The 18,849-nt window shown below is 36.8% G+C and overlaps 1 protein-coding gene across 8 annotated transcripts in view; it reads left to right on the forward strand.

Annotated features, from left to right (window-relative positions):
* The window catches only part of CDC14B (cell division cycle 14B), a 148,666-nt gene that overhangs the window by 65,692 nt on the left and 64,125 nt on the right, over positions 1-18,849 (forward strand). For 6 of the 8 annotated variants that reach the window (XM_027874676.1, XM_027874673.1, XM_027874674.1 and 3 more), the window contains exons 2-4: positions 4,159-4,249; positions 4,930-5,005; positions 11,889-11,981. In XM_027874676.1, the coding sequence (XP_027730477.1) occupies positions 4,159-4,249; positions 4,930-5,005; positions 11,889-11,981 (260 nt within the window). Of the gene's footprint in view, positions 1-1,976; positions 2,110-4,135; positions 4,250-4,929; positions 5,006-11,888; positions 11,982-18,849 lie in introns of those variants that run through there. The other 2 variants (XM_027874677.1, XM_027874680.1) reach the window with 2 other exon arrangements.

The raw sequence follows: 18,849 nt of genomic DNA on the forward strand, positions 1-18,849 counted from the left end.
CTAGACTTAAAATCAGAAGATCTGGGCTCAAAACCACTCTCTGGTACTACTTGTATTATCTTAGGTAAATTACTTGACCACTTTGGGCCTCAGTTTCCTCATATGTAAAATGAAGGAGGTTGCCTCTCAGGTCCCTTACTGTTTGAAAATATACGATCCCATGACTTTTCCCCACATAGAGAAGACTTTTAAGAATACTATGCTTGTGCAGTTGGGGAAAGGAAAAAAAAAGATTTTCAGTATTGTATATTGAAAAAAAATACAGAGGTCTGAATGGTTAGAGTGAGGCACTCATCTCTCTTTTGTTATATCTGGGAAGATTTTGTTAAGGAGATGGAATTTCATTTCTTGGGAAACACTTGACCATTTTATTCCTTCTTAATTTTGCACAGAGATTATGTACCAGGTTGTCTGATACAATCTAGTATTTGCCTCTCTTGCTGGAGTAAGTTTTAAGAGTCATTTGCTTGCATGCAATTTTTTCCAAGGTAGTCAAGATTGCATGTATTTTGAAGAGTTTTCTGGGCATGTAAATGTTTGCTTCTGCCTTCAGCATCAGAATTTTCAGCATAGGGTGCCAGTACTTTTAAGGGAAAATTAGACTTTAGTTTTCCCTTTTTGGGAAAAAATATTATATAATATGTATAATACATATATATGTGTTTTCTGTCTCTCTCTGTCTGTCTCTGTCTCTCTCCAGAATTTGTTTGTTCTGGCAGGTACCTGAACAGTAACCATAGCAATAGCACATAAATAGCAGTCATAGTATCTATCTATCTCTATTATCTATCGATCTATCTATGCCTGCCCTTCTAAGGGGACTGAGCATTGCAACAGCAGCTCCAGATGTGGGGATACCTTTTACATTTTCTCCCCCCAAAAAAACTAAAGGAGAAAAAATATTTAACATCTGTCTCCCTCACTCCATCCTCCAGTCACCTCTTAGGAATCTTACTCTTTTGTACTGGAGCGGGAAGGATAAGAAAGTAGGAAGTATGACATGGTATTTGCACGTCCATTGATCCGAAGTCCAAAGTGGTTAGTTTCATTTGTATCTCCAGCCACATGTTTGGTTCAGCAGCATCTGTAAAGCTCTGAGGTACCTACCCTAAGGAGCTCGAAACCGAAAAAGCCGCTAGTCGAAGCAGACCCAACAGAGGGCGTCCTGTCTCCAGCACAGACCCACCAAACATTTGCTGCGTTAGGGGGAGGAGGTAGAGAGGAAAGGGGATGAGACTACAGTCATAGGATCATTTTTCTTTTCAAAAGATAAGAATGTCTTAGTTTCTGGTTGGCTCATTAAGGTACAATCACTGGATTGCAGTTTATTAAAGCACATTCCCTGGGTTATAGCAATCAACTAACCCACTTTACCAGAATCTGGCGCAGCTGGAGACGTCGGTGGAGGTGGGGCCTCAGCGCCCCAGCTGCAATAATCCTCCTGGCTGGGCTCGTTCCGCATTCCATCCGGTTGGAAATAACAGGGGGAGGAGCCTTGAATCTGGAGGAAACTGGCCCAGATACAAACTTTCACTTAGGGAGCTAATTCTATATTTGTGTGTTTCCCTTTGCTTACTCGAATCAATATCTCTATCCCTACTCTTTTCATCTCATCATCAGCTGAAATATTTTCCCATCTCTCGAACAATTTTTTTACGATAATTGAAAAAAATGTTCAGAAGAATCCACTGACGTTCTTATCTTGAGAATTTTTTTCTTTTATTTATTGCACAATTTGGAAATATTGTTTTAAAGTTAATTTCTTAGTTTGCTCATGTTGAATTTGGAGGTTCTCAGGAAAGTTGACACTCCCCAGTGTTGGGTATGGTATCGAGGGAAGATTATGGTTCCTTCTCCTTTGGATTTAGATATAGCCCTTTAAACTTTTTTTTTCCTCCTCTTTTATTTCGGGGGGTGTGGCCCCGGCGCTTCTTCCAAGCTGCTGATCTGGGAAGTTAGATCCGCCCTCTTGTAGCCTTAACTTTCCTTCTCTAAACTTTTTCCCTCTTCATAGTGTCCCACCTCCCCCATCTCTCCTCCGCCCCTGTTTTCTTAGATGCTTTTAAATCATGAGCGGCAAGGAGAAGTTTGTAGTAGAGGTGATAAAAGGTGAGTCTTGCACCAAGGGGACACCCAGCCTTGCTTGACTTGGAGAAACTGCTCTGACCTCCACCTCGGGAGCAGGGTGGGAGGAGAGTATAGGAGGGCCGAGGGAGAGAGTTGAGACCCCTGCCGCAGCTCTAGCGTTTCTTATGTAGTTTCCAGGACACAGGATCTTTCTAGGGAAACCTCAACTTGCTGGAGGTTTCTTCTGCCCCCAGCCCTTGGCAAGACAGTCTGAAACTAAAAAAAAATTATAGCATGGTATTAAAAAGGGGAGGGAAGAATCAAAAAATTTGCTTCTTTACATTTTTGTCTTGTATACTCCAAGAGTCACTACAGTGTAGAGAATGGGAGAGAAAGAATTAAGCTGGGTACTTTCCCTGAAATACAGAATGATTGAACCTACTGGTCAGGTCCAGTACCCTGTGAGGGTCGTGCAAGTCCTCCATCAGAACTCTTGAGTTCTGGAACTTGGGGCTCTTTCTTAATTAATCCTTTTAAAAGGAAAAAATCCACTAACTATATTGGTTGCTTGGGGGAAGTATATAAATGCTTTTTAATGTGGGATTTTATAATAGTAATTTTGTGCATTAACTTATTGCATTTGGGGTTTGTAATTGTAGACATTTAAATGATGCGTTTTTTCAAGTAATTTGTAAGTGTGGTTGCAGAAATCGAGTGAGTTCAGTGTAGGTCAAGACCTTTAGAAGTTACAGTTTTGAGGATCAATGCCGACTGGCGTCGTTAGTTTCTTACCACTAGTTGTACTGAAAATAGAATTTAAAAAAAAAAAGAATCAGTCTGCATTTTGCGACATTTTAAAGCAAAAATGAGCATGTCACTATTGCTTTTTTGTGGACTTTATAGCTATGGGTGGTTTCTGGGGGAAGCTTAAAGACAAAGATTTCCGAGGGAAGAGGGGTGGAGCCTAGTAACACTACTTCGTAGTCTGCTGCTTGGTTGCTGTTTAACTGTTCTAGGGGACTCTGTATTTTCTGCAATTCCAAAGGTCCGACTCCAAACTGATAGAAAAGCCAACCCTTGTGGCGTTTGTATTTTGAACAGTACCCTAGCCTTTTAAAATAATAATAATAATAATGATAATGATAATAAAAACCCTAGTGCTTGGGCATGTAACCCTTTGTTTAAAAAAATGTGGCATAAAGACATGGATTGCTTTCGTTTGGTTCTTTGCTTTCTCTGAACTTCATTTAGAAGCAAAAAGAATCTCCTTCCTTAAAAATAACCCTCTAAGATGGCTTTATGGTTGAAACATTTGGTGTATGCCTTAAGGCTGCATTAGCAATTTTTTTCAGGATGTTCTAAACATGAACAAATAGGGTATTATAGAAAAAGTTTTACAGTGTATGCTGGCTGTTTACAAATGCTATAATTAGCTGAAACCTCAGGCTTTCAACTATTCTAAAAAACAAGTGGTAGAAATTTGTGAGTTCGTCCAAAAATCAGGCAATGTAATTCTATGGGAAGTCATTTATTCCTGCTTAAATTCAATGGGTGAAAGGTCATAGGATCACAGATTAAGAGCTGAAAGGAATCTTAAAAGTCAGCTAGTCCAGCCTCCTCATTCTGCAGGTGAAGAAACTGAGACCCAAAGAGATTAAATGAATTGGCAGTGTCACATAATGGCAGAGGTAAAATTTGAACCTAGGACTTCTGACCACAAACCTAGACCTTAAATCGTTATGGGCAGCTAGGTGGTGCAATGGATAGAGTACCAGCCCTGGATTCAGGAGGACCTGAGTTCAATTCTATCTCAGACATATAACACTTAGTAGCTGTGTGACCCTGGACAAGTCACTTAACCCCATTGACTAACCAAATTAAAAAAAATCGTTATAATTGATTGAAACAGTTTGCATTTTTTATTATTCACCAATTGAGTTTCCTAGTTTGTGGAAACATGCATGAAAAATAAGTTTGTAATAAAAGAAATCTGAGAGGATTTGGATAACTTAAAAGACTTTTTTTTCCTCTGAAGAAATCAAGCTTGTCATTTTAAGAGTAGTATTAGTTGTGACTTTTTTTGCATTTCAGATCGCCTTTGTTTTGCCATTCTTTACCAGAAACCAAAGAGTGCTGCAAACATACACTATTTCTCCATAGATGACGAATTTGAATATGAGAAGTAAGTATTATCTTGTGCTCTTCTAAAATTATAGGGAATCTATTCATTTTTCACTAAGCTAGAAGAGCACCTTAGTACAGAATAGCCTTAAAGACATATTAGTTTTTTGGGATTGGATTGGATAATTGGATTATAGAGATTCCATTAATAAATTTCATCCTTCCTTCATGGTAGAATAGATTTTGGATGGGGGTGGGTGGGGAGATTATGCTTTTTCCCCCCTCAAGTTTCAGAAACAATTTGTCCAAAATCATAGAATGTTAAGAACTGGAAGGGAGTTTAGAATTCATCTGTTCTAGTTCAGGCATATATATTTTGAAATTTATGCTAATATTATATTAAACTGAGTTTGATAAAATAGGATGTGCTTTACATTACTTACCAGTGGAAGAAAAAAATTTGTCAGATGTAACAGTTTTTCCCTCAAAGGTGTTTTCGAATTACTAGTGTGAGAATAGAAAATATTTGTTAAATGTATTCATTGTGGTCATTTATTTTTGGAAGCTTTGTGTTTGCCAATGTTTCCTCCATAACAAAGCAATATCTTTAAATTGTTTGTCCAGTAATAGCATATTAAGTTGTGTGTTTTTCTTGTAATTTGATCTGCACAACAAAAACAGGCATTTATGCAGAAAATCCAAGCCATACCTATACAATTTTGTTTGTTTTCACTTTTAAAGCTTCTTCGCAGATTTTGGACCACTCAATCTGGCAATGGTTTACAGATATTGTTGCAAGATAAATAAGAAATTAAAGGTAAACTATTTTTTTGGTAGCAGATTGGTTTTAAGTAATCAGCATTGGTCTAGTCTGAAAAAGAAAACATTCCTCTTCAAAAGAGTAGTCTCAGGTATTTTAGAATGACTTATGATGTTTCTTATGCATTTAGAGAAGGCACCTATATATTTTATTTTTTGTTTTGTTTTAGAAAGAAACTACATATATATGTACATATATGTTATCATTTTGGGTGAACAGTTCTTGTTTATGCCTCTACTGTTTTGATTCTTATTGGTTGTATTTGTGGCAGGATTTTAAGAATCATAATAGCCACTGTATAATACGGACAATGCAGTAGTATCTATACCAGTGGAGTTGAGGCATAAGCATAAACTGATCTCATGTTTTCATTAATCATTATTTTTTTTGCATTGTGTTAGACCGAAAAAGATCTGTTTTACAAATGATGAAACTGAAGCCTAGGAGATGAAATTACTTCCCCAAACCACATAGATATGTAGAAAGTGGGAGGACCTGGTCTTATCCTATGCCCAGTGTCCTTTCCATTATACCTCCCACTACTCACCTTTGATAAGAAATGCCAGCAAAAAAAAGGAGTGATTTCTTTGTTCGCTTGGGTAAATTTTGAACCTTGTTGATCATGTACTAGGTCAGACTATTCTGGGCCAGGCTTAACTCAGTCCAACAGTTCAGCTTTCGGGAGTAGGGGGCAATAAAACACTAGTAACCAAGGATAAAAAATTATGTAACTCCTAACTCACAACATTACAATGTTAAATTCCCATAGGCTGAGCCTTTATGCCTCAGGCTGCAAGGAAGTCAAACAGTCTTTCTTTCCTTATAGCACCTGCCCAACCTACATAAAACTGGTGACACTTTTATCACATAGACCTTCTTAACCTCCTCACTCTAATGTAAATACATGGTACTTTTGTTTGCCAATTTGGCGTAGGTCAGTTGAAACAAAAAGGGTGTCAGGTAACTTGCTCCTGAAAGACAGTGTACTGTAGTATATTTTGCTTGCTTTAGCAGTACAAAATAAGAAAAGCAGGCAGGTTTAAAAAAAAAGAAAGGAATGTTAAAGCTTTATATTGTCATTGATAACTTATGTTAAAACATGTTAATGAGGAAAGGTCCTATTTAACATCATGAATAATTAACATTAGTCCATTTTCCATTATAATCAGAGGATATCAGTGTCAGAAGGGATCCTGATGCCCGTCTAGTCTAATTTGTAATTGAACAAGAATTCTCCAGTTCTTGCTGGACTAATGATCTACCAGCCTTTGTTTGAAGCTCTTTAGGGAAGAGAAGCTACCACCTTCCAAAGCAGCCTCTTATAATTTTGTATAACAAAATTGTTAAAATAAAAAATAAAACCCTTCCATCAAGCCTAAATTTTTTTTTCTTTAAAAAAAATCATTTATACTCATTTTTTTATTCCTAGTTCTGCTTTCTGGGACTGAGCAAAAATGTTGAATCCCCTTTTCATATGGCAGCTCTTCAAATACTTAAAAATGATTATAATATTCCTCCTAAGTCTTCTGTTCTCCAGGGTAAAAATCCCTAGTTTCTTCAACTGAGATGTGGCATGGTCTAGAGTCCCGTCATCATTCTAGCCATCATTCTTGGGACCCTCTGTAGCTTATCCATATCTTTCCTATAAATAATGCCCCAAACTGAATATACTATGCCAAAAGTATTCTGATCAGAATAGTAGAAGAAACTTCACCTCACTAGTCCAGGACACTATGCTTAAAACCCATTTAGTTTTTAAGCTACCTTACGATGAAGTTGACTCATTTAGTCTACAGTCAACTAAAATGGTACGTCTTTCTAAGACTAACTGCTTGGTAGTCATGCCTTTTCCATTTTATACTTCTGAAATTGATTTTTGTGCACCAAAATATAAAATGTTATTTTTGTCCTCATAAAGTTTAATCTTAATGGATTTGGCCTAATATTTTAGACTGGCCAGATCTTTTGAGATCCTGATTCAATCTTACAGTATATTATCTATCACTCCTAGCTTTGTGCCATTCTCAAGCCATTGATTAAAAAAAAAATTGAATAGCACCTTGTCAACTATATTGGTAGGTATATAATTAAATGAGCAGTGAACTTGGAATAAGGAAGGTCTGAGTTCATATACTGCCTCAACCCTGGGCAAGTCACTTAATTTCTTTCTGCTTCAGTTTCCTCATCTGTAAAATGAGGATAATAGCACAGAATTATTGTGAAGGATCCAAGGAGATAATATATGTAAAGAGATTTGCAAACTTTAAAAGAGCTGTTAGTATAGATCCCTGGGAAACACCACTAGAGACCTCTTCCAGAGTTGATGTTAAACTGTTAATGACCCTTCTTTGGGCCTGGGTTAGCCAGTTTCAAATTCACTTAAATGTGCTATCACTTAACAAACATCTCTTCATATTGTTCATACATATAGTCAAGACTTTATCAAATACTTGGCTAAAGCCTAAGTAAATAGCTACAGTATGGTCAACCAGTCTACTAATCCTCTGATGTTACCTGTCAGAAAAAAAACAGGAAATGAGATTAGTCCAATGTGACTTATTAGTCTTTAGAAGTAGATTTTAGAAGTTAGACATAGACATATTAGTCTAATATGAAACCAAATTGGCTCATTGAGATTACTAATCCTTTGAATTTTTTTAAGAAAAAATATTTCAGATATTTTCTATTGATTGTATTATATATGCATTATTACACCCAAACATGAAATAACTAGTATTCTTTAACTTTAATAATTATGTTATATGCATGTATTTATAAGTGTATAGAAGAAGCACTCATTTTCATTTTATAAAGTTCCCCACCTGCTCCATGATGCAGTGAGATACTAGCACCAACTGACAATGGAACTTCAGACACTCTCCCTAACTTTTTGGATAACAAATTTCCATCACTATTTCTTCTTCTTTCTCAACTGTTTACCAGCCACAGTCAATAACAAACATTTATTCAGCACCCACTATGTGCCAGGCACTGTGCTAAGTGCTGGGGATATAAATATGAAAAAAGAGAGTCCCTGCCCTCAAGGAGCTTGCAATCTAATGGGCAAAGACAACATAAAAAAAGAAAGCTGAAAAGCCAGGGAGGAGGGATGGTGTAGAAGTCAGAGAAGTCCCAGAAGTCACCCTCAGCCAAGTGAGAAACAAGACATTTTCAGCCGACCTCCTTCCTTAAATGGGAGGTTTTGGAGATGATGGCTCTAGCTTTGAGGCAGAGGGGCAGAGGGAAGCAACCCCACTGAAGCTGATGGGGTCTTGCAGGGTGATGAGATTTTCTCAATAATGAGCTTCCTGGAGCATGACATAATGAAGATATCACTTTAATAATGTATTGCCAAGCTTGCTGGTCTCTATCTTTAGTCTTTCCTTTAAAAAAAAAAAATCTGGACAGTACCTGTCCTTCCATGTTGTGCTGCCTCCTTTTATTGCACAATTTCTTTTAAAGACTGCTGACCATGGTCCTGTCATAATGTCTGCCAGTTCTTTCTCTGTAATCCTGTGTTGTCGTTCATCTGGGCCTGTGACTTGAACTCATCAAGGGCAGCCAGTTGCTCTCTTGCTATCTCCCTATTTATCTTGACTATCAGCTCCTCCACAGTTATTTCAGTACAGTTCTTTCTAGTTCAAAGGTCTTTCTCTTTGACTCAGAAAAGAGCAGCTAACTAAGTGCTGAGCAATTCCACCTTCTCTCCATCATGCATTATCGCATCTACTGCAAGCAGGGCTGCTGACTTTCCTTATAGCTTATTTTCCCCAATATGGCTTATTTTTTCTAAATGGCTTTTTTGTTCTCTTTATATTCCTTCCATTTTTGTTTTGTTTACCAGAATCATACTTGCTTTTTGTCTTTATTCTGTAACCTGGCCTTAGTTTTCATTCTCTTCACATACTCTTAAAAATCTGCTTTGATCAATCATTTCCCTTTACATCCTTGTCAATCTCTTTAGACAGCTCCCCCTTTTTCTCCTTACTGAATTTCTTTCCTTCTCATTTTGTGTCTTCTAGATTTCATTCTTGAGAGTTTTGCATCCTCCTTGAGTTATTTACCTTATCAGTGTTTTTTCCATGGTACCTGAATTTTTTAAAAGCTGCTCTTCCAACTAGTGTGCATATATTGCTCATATTGCTTAAAACTCTGTACCAAATTCTAAAATGGAGTGATAACTTTTCCACTGAGGTTACCATTATTTCCACTCTAGCAACCACTTCCTACCTGTAGGTGAAAATCACATATAGAATAGAATTTTTCTTTACCAGTCAGTCAGAAAGCACTTACTGTGCCAGACAAATCTGTTACTGAGGATATGCAGAAGGGCAAACACAGTTCCTGCTTTGAAGAAGCTCACAGTCTGATGTAGACATGCAGAAACCTATGTACAAACAAGATATCTACAGAATAAATTGGAGATAATCTCAATGGGACAACTTCCTGCAAGAAGTGGAATTTTAGCTGAGACTTGGTGGAAGCTAGGAGGCAGAGATGAAGTTGGAGAGAATTCAAGACATAGGGGATACCTTTGTTGTTTCTTCCATCTATTGAAGGCCAAAATCATCGAGAGGTCAAGAAATTATTAACTGTTCTGCTTTTGGCAGAGAGATGACTTCAGATGTCTGGATTATTGACATAGCCCCCATCCTTATTATATAATATCCTCCTGCCAGGCTTGAGATAATATTTTCCCAACTGCTCATCTGTTTCCTCTTTCTGTCCAGGTTGTCTATGGTATACTCAGATAATAATGTATCTTGTATTTCTGCTTCTGTTCCTCTTTACTATACTTCTTCTCTTTTGCAACCTGAATATCTTCACCCATTTGTCTTTATCCCATCCTACCCTTTCTCTCCTTTTATCAGTTCTATCCATTTTGATTTGATTATACCCTTATACAGTTATAATCTAGTCTTGAATCCTATCTCTCCAAATTTCCATGATACCTGTGATGTCAAATTTCCCTCTGCCTTAGGATCTCTTAGTTTAGCTTACTCTTGTTACCCATACTTTATGAATTTGTGTATAGACATCTGAGGGGTTATAGATTTTATTTTTGGAGGGGGATTTTTATCTCTTGTGAATTTTTGGCCCTATTCTTACATTTTTGCTACTCTTCATGGTATCTGGCTTGATGGGGAGGGGTGTTTGTGGTAATTTTCTTCTTCCTACTTCCTTTTCAGTTTAACAGTATTTTGCTTAGATTTGTAGGAACTCCAGGCAAATGCATTCTTACCAGCTGTTCTTTGGTGCAGTTCATTCTGAGAGTCCATTATTCTATAATTGAAACTGTGGTCCAGAAATCCAAATCCTATTGTCAGATAACATCTTCTTAAACAGCTCTTCACTCCTCAAATCTGTCTTTCTATTTTGAAATGCTTCCCATCAATTGTCAGCAGTGATGAAAATACCACCTGAGGTATTGCCTAAGATTTCATAATTCATAAAAATGTTTTCTTCCCTCTGACAGTATCATTTATGCCCATAGGAATCCCCAGATAGTAGTTATCCTTACAAGGCTTGGAATTAGGTTCCCTGTCATTTTCTGGATACATGGCTTAAGATGATAACAAACCCCTCTATTATTATCAGGCCAACAGAAAGCTGCCTCAGAACCCCTCAGCAGGAAATCATCAGCTACCAATACTTAGTTCTTTTTCATGTGACCTTTACAGGATAATCTGTCGTTAGATAGCGCATGTGCTTCTATATCATCCTTCCTTTGTATCATCAGTACTGTACAAATTTTAAATGCTTAACGTATACTTCTCAGTTGAACTGAATTGAAAGACAAATGGCTGTTGCCTCCTTAGAGTTTGTCTCTTTCCTCTTCAGGAAGAGCTTCATATCTATTTGGTGGGCCCAGATGTTCAGTTGCCACTTTCTTCTGTTCTCTTATCTCTTAACATAGGTAAAGATTTGTTTTTCCTATTAAAGTTCTTGTTTAAGGAGCTCTTGATTTTCCTCCCCATAGTACACAGTTATATATCACAGATTTACACAGATTTATAGCTCTTCATTTTTTTCTTGGCTTCATTCTTTTTTACTCCCTTTTATTCCATTACTACTCATGAAACAGATTGGAGACTGGGGGTTAATTTCAATTAACAGTTACAGAGATAATTAGCCACAATTTCCTTTTACTTTACCTGTTGTCAGGAAGCTGTAGTGAAAAATGTATATTTAAAAATAAATAACAAAATTTATCTAATTTTATTTAGTGTCTTTGTTTTAATTTTTATCTGAATTCATTTGTGGCTTTTGGGGCTTTACCATACTTTATGTCAGATAGATTATGACTTCCTTTGATCTGTCAACAACATGCAGCTTATTTGCTTGTAGGCCCTACTGTTGTTCCCTAAAGTGTGAATAAGGTATGAGTGGAGAATTAAAGTGTGCTAGTTAGAAATAAAAACAACCCAGATATCATAATTCAAGTATCTATTATTTAAACAGCCTAAGGGAAAATGTATATATACACATGCACAATATGGAGATCTGACACCTTATCCTGAGTGAAATTTATCAAAATTAATTTTTGTTGGAGCATGAACATTCTAGTCCTTTATGGTAAAGTTAACATTATTTAGTGACATGGACACAAATATATATTTATGTAATTATAAAGTAACAACTTTTAATAATCTTGGTGTTTTTAGCATTAATGATTTAATATTGACTCCTTATGTCTCAGTTTTGAAAATTTTGAATTGGGATAGATTGAATGCCTTGTTTCTAAGGAGAGTGCTTATAAATGTAGAGGTTTGGGATTTTTTTCTAAAATCACAGTATAAAGGGACATGTATCAGGCCACAAATATTTAATGAATTTTAACAATAAATGGAATACTGACAGCTATTCATTTTTAATGCAGTCCATTACAATGATAAGGAAGAAAATAATTCATTTTACGGGCCCTGATCAGAGAAAACAAGCAAATGCAGCTTTCCTCATGGGGTGTTACCTAGTAAGTATTTCACTAACTCCTTAATTTAATAAGTGAAAATGTACTTTATGCTCTGCTAGATGTTTTTAATTTGATGCTTGCTTTAAAAAAAAATGAATTTCTTGCTTTTGCTTAATAAGCAAATGTAGAAAGGGACAGGTTTTCATTGTGGTTTTTCTTGGAGTTAGGGAATTGGTGACTTGTACCAGGTGGTCAACTTTCAGGCTGAATTTTTAAAGGGTATAGAAACCTTTTTTATATACAATTATTTTGATGATGTTTACAATTTTAGTATTTTTCAAAGCTTAAACATTTGCTTTAGAAGAAAGGCAGAAAGAACAGATGATGATTATAACATGCTTGAAAATGTTTAGTGCTCTTTTTCTCCATGAGGTAAAATCCAGTGCCAACCAAACCTTTCCTTCTCAAAAACACTAATTGCGACTTGAGCGCACGAAGAGATTCAGAAAAGCTATACACTGAAACTATTCTAAATAACATGGTGATTAGATAATAGCAGATAAGTGTATAGTATGCTTTTCATTTATTTGGAAGGTACGCTCCATAAATGGCAGGTTCCATTCACTATGAAGTAACAGTAAATTGGGTTCTTTTATTTGTGGGGAAAGATCTCGGTAATTTCCTAACATATCGTTGTTACCGGAGAGGCAGCATGGTATAGTGGATTTGAAGGCCAAACTTGAAGTCATGAAGACCTGGGTTTGAGTAAAGCCTTTCATGTATACTAGCTGTGTCATCAGGATCAAGTCACAACCATTCAGCCCTATAGGTGACTTTGTAAAACTATTAAGTTACAAACAAGATTCCCATTTGCATTGTTTGGGGAAAGTTTCCACATTAGTTCTCTACATGATAAAATCATGTCTAGTCCTTTCTTCCTCCACTTTCATTTTGCAATATTTGCTTCCTATGGGATCTACCTGCATGGTATCTAAGCATCTAACTTTCTCCTTCATACTAGACAGCAGAGACTCATTTGAAGTAAATAGGATACCGGACTTAGAGTCAGTGAGAACTGGGTAAAAATCCAACCTTAATAGCTTATATGACCCTATACAAGTCACATCTCTCTGAGCCTCAGTATCCTTATCTGTAAAGTGAGGGGGTTGGACTCATTGGCCTCTACTTCCCTTACACCTCTGGATCTATGATCTAGAAGGGAATAAAGATTAACTATGACCTATAAGAGCCTGGCTGTGTGCTCTTATAAGTCAGCAGACATTCTGTTAATCAGAAAAAGTAGATTTTTAAATATTGCAGTCATTAATTTCTTACTTAGGATGCATGTGTTAGATCCATCAGAAGCTCTTTATTTGATTTGATGCAGCTTTAATATGGGTATAACTTGGAGATATTGCAGGTTTCGTTCCAGAGCATTGCAATAAAGTGCATATTGAAATAAAGTGAGTCACATGAATATTTTGGTTTCTCAGTGCATGTAAGAGTTATGTTAATACAATATTGCAGTCTATTAAGTGTGAAATAGCATTATTCTAAAAAAGAATGCCTTAAATTACTTTAAATTAAATCACCTTAATTAGAAAAAATGCTAACCATTATTCAGCAAGTTGTAATCTTTTTGCTGGTGGAAGGTCTTGCTTCCATCCTGATGGCTGCTGACTGATTGGGGGGTGGTTGCTGAAGGTTGGAGTGTCTGTGGCAATTTCTTAAAATAAGACAAGTTTGCTGCATTGATGGACTCTTTCACAATAGATATCTCTGTAGCATGTGATGCTGTTTGATAGCATTTTACTTACAGTAGAACTTCTTTTAAAATTGGAGTCAATTCTCTCAAACCTGGCTGCTACTTTATCAACTAAGTTTATACAATATTCTTCCATGTTACTGTGTCTCAGGCAATAGGGAGGCCCAAGGAGAGGGAGAGAGATGGGGGAATGGACAGTTGGTGGAGCAGTCAGAACACACAGCATTTTTTAGGTTTGCCATCTTATATGGGTGTGGTTTGTGGCATCCCAAAACAATTATATAGTAACCTCTAATAGTTACTGATCACAGATTACCATTGACAGATATAATAATAAGTTTGAAACATTGTGAGAGTGTGACATAGAACCATGATAGGAGCGGGTGCTTTTTGGAAAATGGTGCTGATAGACTTGCTTGATACAGGGTTGCCACAAACTTTTAGTTTGTAAAAAAATGCAATATCTGCAAAGTGCAATAAAGCAAAATGCAATAAAATGAGGTATGACTATAATAATAATAACTCCCATTCATATCTATCTTTCATCTACTCTGTATATATCTTGTGTATACCTAGTCATTTAGAGACAACCAGATGGTTCAGTGGATAGAGTACTGGGCCTGGAGTCAGGAAGATCTGAATTCAAATCTGGCCTCAGACACTAACTAGCTGTGTGACCCTGGGCAAGTCACTTCATCTGTTTGCTTTAATCACTGGAGAAGGAAAATAGCAAATCACTCCAGTATCTTTGCCGAAAGAATCCCATGGAACACTACTGGCGTGCTATGGTCCACAGGGTCATGAAGAATTGGACACAACTGAATGATATGAACAATATACCTAGTTGTTTTCCATGTTTTCTCTTTCATTGGAATGTGAGTTTCTTGAGGAAAGAGACCATTTTGGCCCTTTTTGTCCCCAGTGCTTGGCACAGTGCCTGACATGTTTGTTGCCTGCCTGCCTGAAGTAGTATGCTAAGTTTATAAAGTTCATTCCTCATAACACACCTTTGAGGTAGATAGAACAAGCTTTATCCTCAGTGTGTGTATGTGTGTGTGTGTGTTTCAGACGTCTGATTTTATCAATGTAGGGTACTGCTAGGGAAGAAAATTGGCATTTCTTAGTCTTAGTCTTAGAGTTGGGACACTTAGAGATTAAGTGATTAACCCTGGTTATATACAGCCAGTATGTATGAGAGGCATGACTTAAACTCATCTCTTTTGCCTCATAGGCCAGCTCTCCTATCAGTCTACACCATCTCCCCACCCTCCACAGTCATTTTATAGACAGGAAACTGAAGCTCAGAGACTCAGCTCAAATGACTTGCCCAAATCAAGTGAAAAGTGATAGTAAACAGCAGTGACTGGATTCAGACTCAGGTCCTAAGACCCAATGTTCAGTACTCATTCTATTGTACCATGTAATTTTACAATTTTTTTTAAGTCAATTGGGGGTAAGTGACTTACCCAGGGTCACACAGCTAGTAAGTGTCAAGTGTTTGGTCCTGGATTTGAACTCAGATCCTCCTGACTTCAGGGCCGGTGCTCTATCCACTGCGCCACCTAGCTGCCCCAATTTTACAATTTTTTAAAAGCATTATTTAGAGTTGCGTGGATCATTTTAATGTCCAGAATTGCAAACTCAAATAAACAGTGATAAATGATGCAATACAGGGAGATGAAGATATATATCTGGGAAAGCCTCATTTTTCTGTTTTTGATTTCTCTGTCTTGTTTCACAAGTCAAATCACCTAGTGCTATGATTCTTCTGTGGGTTGGGCCTGCTGACACAGAGGAAAAACTAATAGGCACTTGCATTTCCTCAGAGGTGGTTTTTTTCCCCCCTAGTAAGAAGTCATGAAAACTTGACTTTTTGCAATAGATATTGCCCTGTATAAAAAAGGAAGAATTGTTTAAGGACTTTGAGAGACAGATACTTTCCTCCTTCTGTGAAAACAGCATTCTCTCTCCCCGTTTTTGGGAGGTCTGGAAATTTAGAATTTGGCAAAGATTTAGGAAGATTTAATTCCTACTAATTATTATGTGTAGTTAGCCAAAAGCTTTGCTGTTTACTGATAGAATTTTCTCTTTGGAGAAATGAACAGTCCTAAGGGAGATGCTTAAAAACGTATGACCCCTAAAATAAATATTGTTATCTGCTCTGTCATTTCCAGTGCTGTTGCTGTTAACCAGAAAGTCAGTTTTGTTTTACTCTTGTATGAAAATAATCAGCCTAGGCCCTCCTTGAGTTAAAGATATTTAATTTCTTAACATTCTGAAAACGTGTATTACCAATTGTTCTCTTTCTCTACTCCTTTTTTCCCTTTCTCCACTCCTTGGATAGCAACCACGTTGTTCATCCTTGGCCCAGAGCATGGGAATTGTACCAAAGCCTTTTATTTAATAGCTCCCTTTCTCTACTCCTGCGGAATAATGTAAATGCTATGTTTCCCCATTGCCCTGCCTCTCCTACCATAAATACTGCCATAGGTCATCTTCCTTCTCCATAACACACAGATCTCTCTAATCTTCTTCCTTCTTTCCCATCTCTCCAACTTTTGTCAAATAACATCAGGGAAATTTATTTCCCTCTCTTCACTCCATGCATAAGCCAAAAAATTCACACTATTTATATCTAATAATGGGGACATACCTGTACCAAAGCAAAAGAAAACTTAAAGTTTTGAAGTGAAATTAAGCCCAAGAAAGAGCCAGTGCTATCAGCTTTCAAAATGATTTAAAAGTGCAAGTGCCCCATCTGTTTCATTATCCTTTTCTATGTATATTTTTCTTTTAGCAGCAGCATTCAAGATAAACTAAATTCCCCTATTAATCAATTTTATTCTCTCTCTGTCTTTGCTGTTGTTTAACTATTGCTAATTCAATAGTGTTTTTAAAATACATTTGTAGCATTTCACTTTTAGAAGGGGACCTCTGAGGTCACTACATTTAAACAGTGGATCCAAATCCTTGTTTTACAGATATTGAAAATGGGACTTGCTTAAAGTTAAATGATTTGCCCAAGCTTTATGTAGCTAATTAATGGCTGAACAGGAGCTGGATCTCCTCAAGTGTTCTGATGCTCAGTGTAGTCCTTTCCAATTACACAACCAGGTTAATGATTTTATTAATAGTTTAACAATCAGTGTATTAATTTTTTATGATTTAATCTTAAAATCTAACCCCTGTTTATAGGATTAAGTAGGAGGAAATGTGGTGAGTTTCAAACATCTGATTCAATGTTGAAATACGTTTATAAATTGGACTTTCTAATAATGTTTAACAGATTGTAGACCTTGATGGTTCCAATCATTGCTCTAATATGCAGTCTCCCTGTTCTTAATTTTAGTAAGCATGCTTTTAAGTTAACAAATCATACCCAACCCCTGCTCCTGCTAGATTAACTCAAAGTTGCTGCTTCTTTTTTTTTTTTTCATTCTTTTGGTTTTATTTTATCGTTTCTTGATTTCTCATAAAGTCATTAGCTTCCGTTTGCTCAATTCTAATTTTTAAGGAATTATATTCTTGAGGGACCTTTTGTTTGTTTGTTTTTTGGTTGTGTTTTTTTTGCTAGGCAGTGGGGTTAAGTGACTTGCCCAGGGTCACACAGCTAGTAAGTGTCAAGTATCTGAGGCCTGCCAGATTTGAACTCATATCTTCCTGACTCAGGCCTGTGCTCTGTCCACCGTGCCACCTAGATGCCCCTCATTTTTTCTTAATCAATCAATCAATCAATTAATTAAATTAAAAATTTAGTTTTCAACATTCACTTCCATAAGATTTTGCGTTCCAAATTTTCTCCCTATCTCTCCCCTCCCCCCACCCCAAGACAGTGTGCAATTTGGTAATGACTACATATACATTCATATTGAACCTTTTTTCACGTTAGTCATGTTCTAAAGAAGAATTAGAACCAATGGGAGAACCACAAGAAATAAGAAACAAACAAAAAGAAAAAAAAGAGCAAATAGTATGCTTCCATCTGCTTTCAGACTCCATAGTTCTTTCTTTGGATGTGGATAGCATTTTCCATCATGAGTCCTTTGGAGTTGTCTTGGATCCTTGCATTGCTAAGAAGAGATGAGTCTATCAAAGTTAGTCATCACACATTGTGGCTGTTACCGTGTACAATGTTCTCCTGGTTCTGCTCACTTCACTCTGCATCAGTTCATTCGAGTCTTTCCAGGTTTTCCTTATAGCACAATAGTATTCATTCATATACCACAACTTGTTCAGCCATTCCCCAACTGATGGGCATCCCCTCAATTTCCAATTCTTTGCTGTCACAAAAAGAGCTACTATGAATAATTTTGTACATGTGGCTCCTTTTCTCATTTGTATGATCTCTTTAATCTTGAATGTTGAATACCCTAGAAGTGGTATTGCTGGGTATGTACATTTTAATAGCCCTTTGAGTATAGTTCCAAATTGCCCTCCAGAATGATTAGATCAGTTCACAACTGCACCAATAATGCATTAGTGTTCCAATCAAAGTTGCTTCTTTATCCTGATAAGCATTTATATAATTTTTTTTAGTGGATTATAATATTCATTCATTGATAAGAAATTCTGTTAATTCAACCTCATGTGTAGAATCTTAAACTCTTAGGATTTTAAAATAACTGTAAGCGTTTTGGTGAGAATACATAATTTGCCACATAATGGCAACTACAATGCCATGTAACTACGATCAACAGAAAAACATACACATTAACCACCCCCACACACTTCTGACAGACTGTGAGTGGCCTGTTTTGTCTCACTATCTCATGGGTCACCTGTGTCTACTGATAGCATCAGAGATAGAAGGGGAAACTAGGTCTAGGGACATGAAGCCCATGTGAAAGTTGGTAGGTCAGTGGTCAGGTAGGCAAACAGATCCAAAAAATCAAAGGGTGAAGCAAAGTTGGAGGTTCAAAGTCTTTGTAAATAGTTGGCAATTGTAATAATGTGGCAGTACAAAGTAGAGAGTTAAAAAAGCGGGCAAAGAGCAATTGGGAGATCTACCAGACTTTTGAAGAAACACAGAGGAAGCACCAACTGACAAGGAAGAACCCTGTTACTGATGCAACATTGCCATCCAAACCTGTGATGCTTTTATTCCCATTTTATCCTAATGAAAACCAGTCCTAAATTGAGCATGGCATAGAAATTTGAGGGTGG

Source organism: Vombatus ursinus, unplaced genomic scaffold, assembly GCF_900497805.2.
Source record: "Vombatus ursinus unplaced genomic scaffold, bare-nosed wombat genome assembly UNPS02014807.1, whole genome shotgun sequence".
Taxonomy (NCBI): domain Eukaryota; kingdom Metazoa; phylum Chordata; class Mammalia; order Diprotodontia; family Vombatidae; genus Vombatus; species Vombatus ursinus.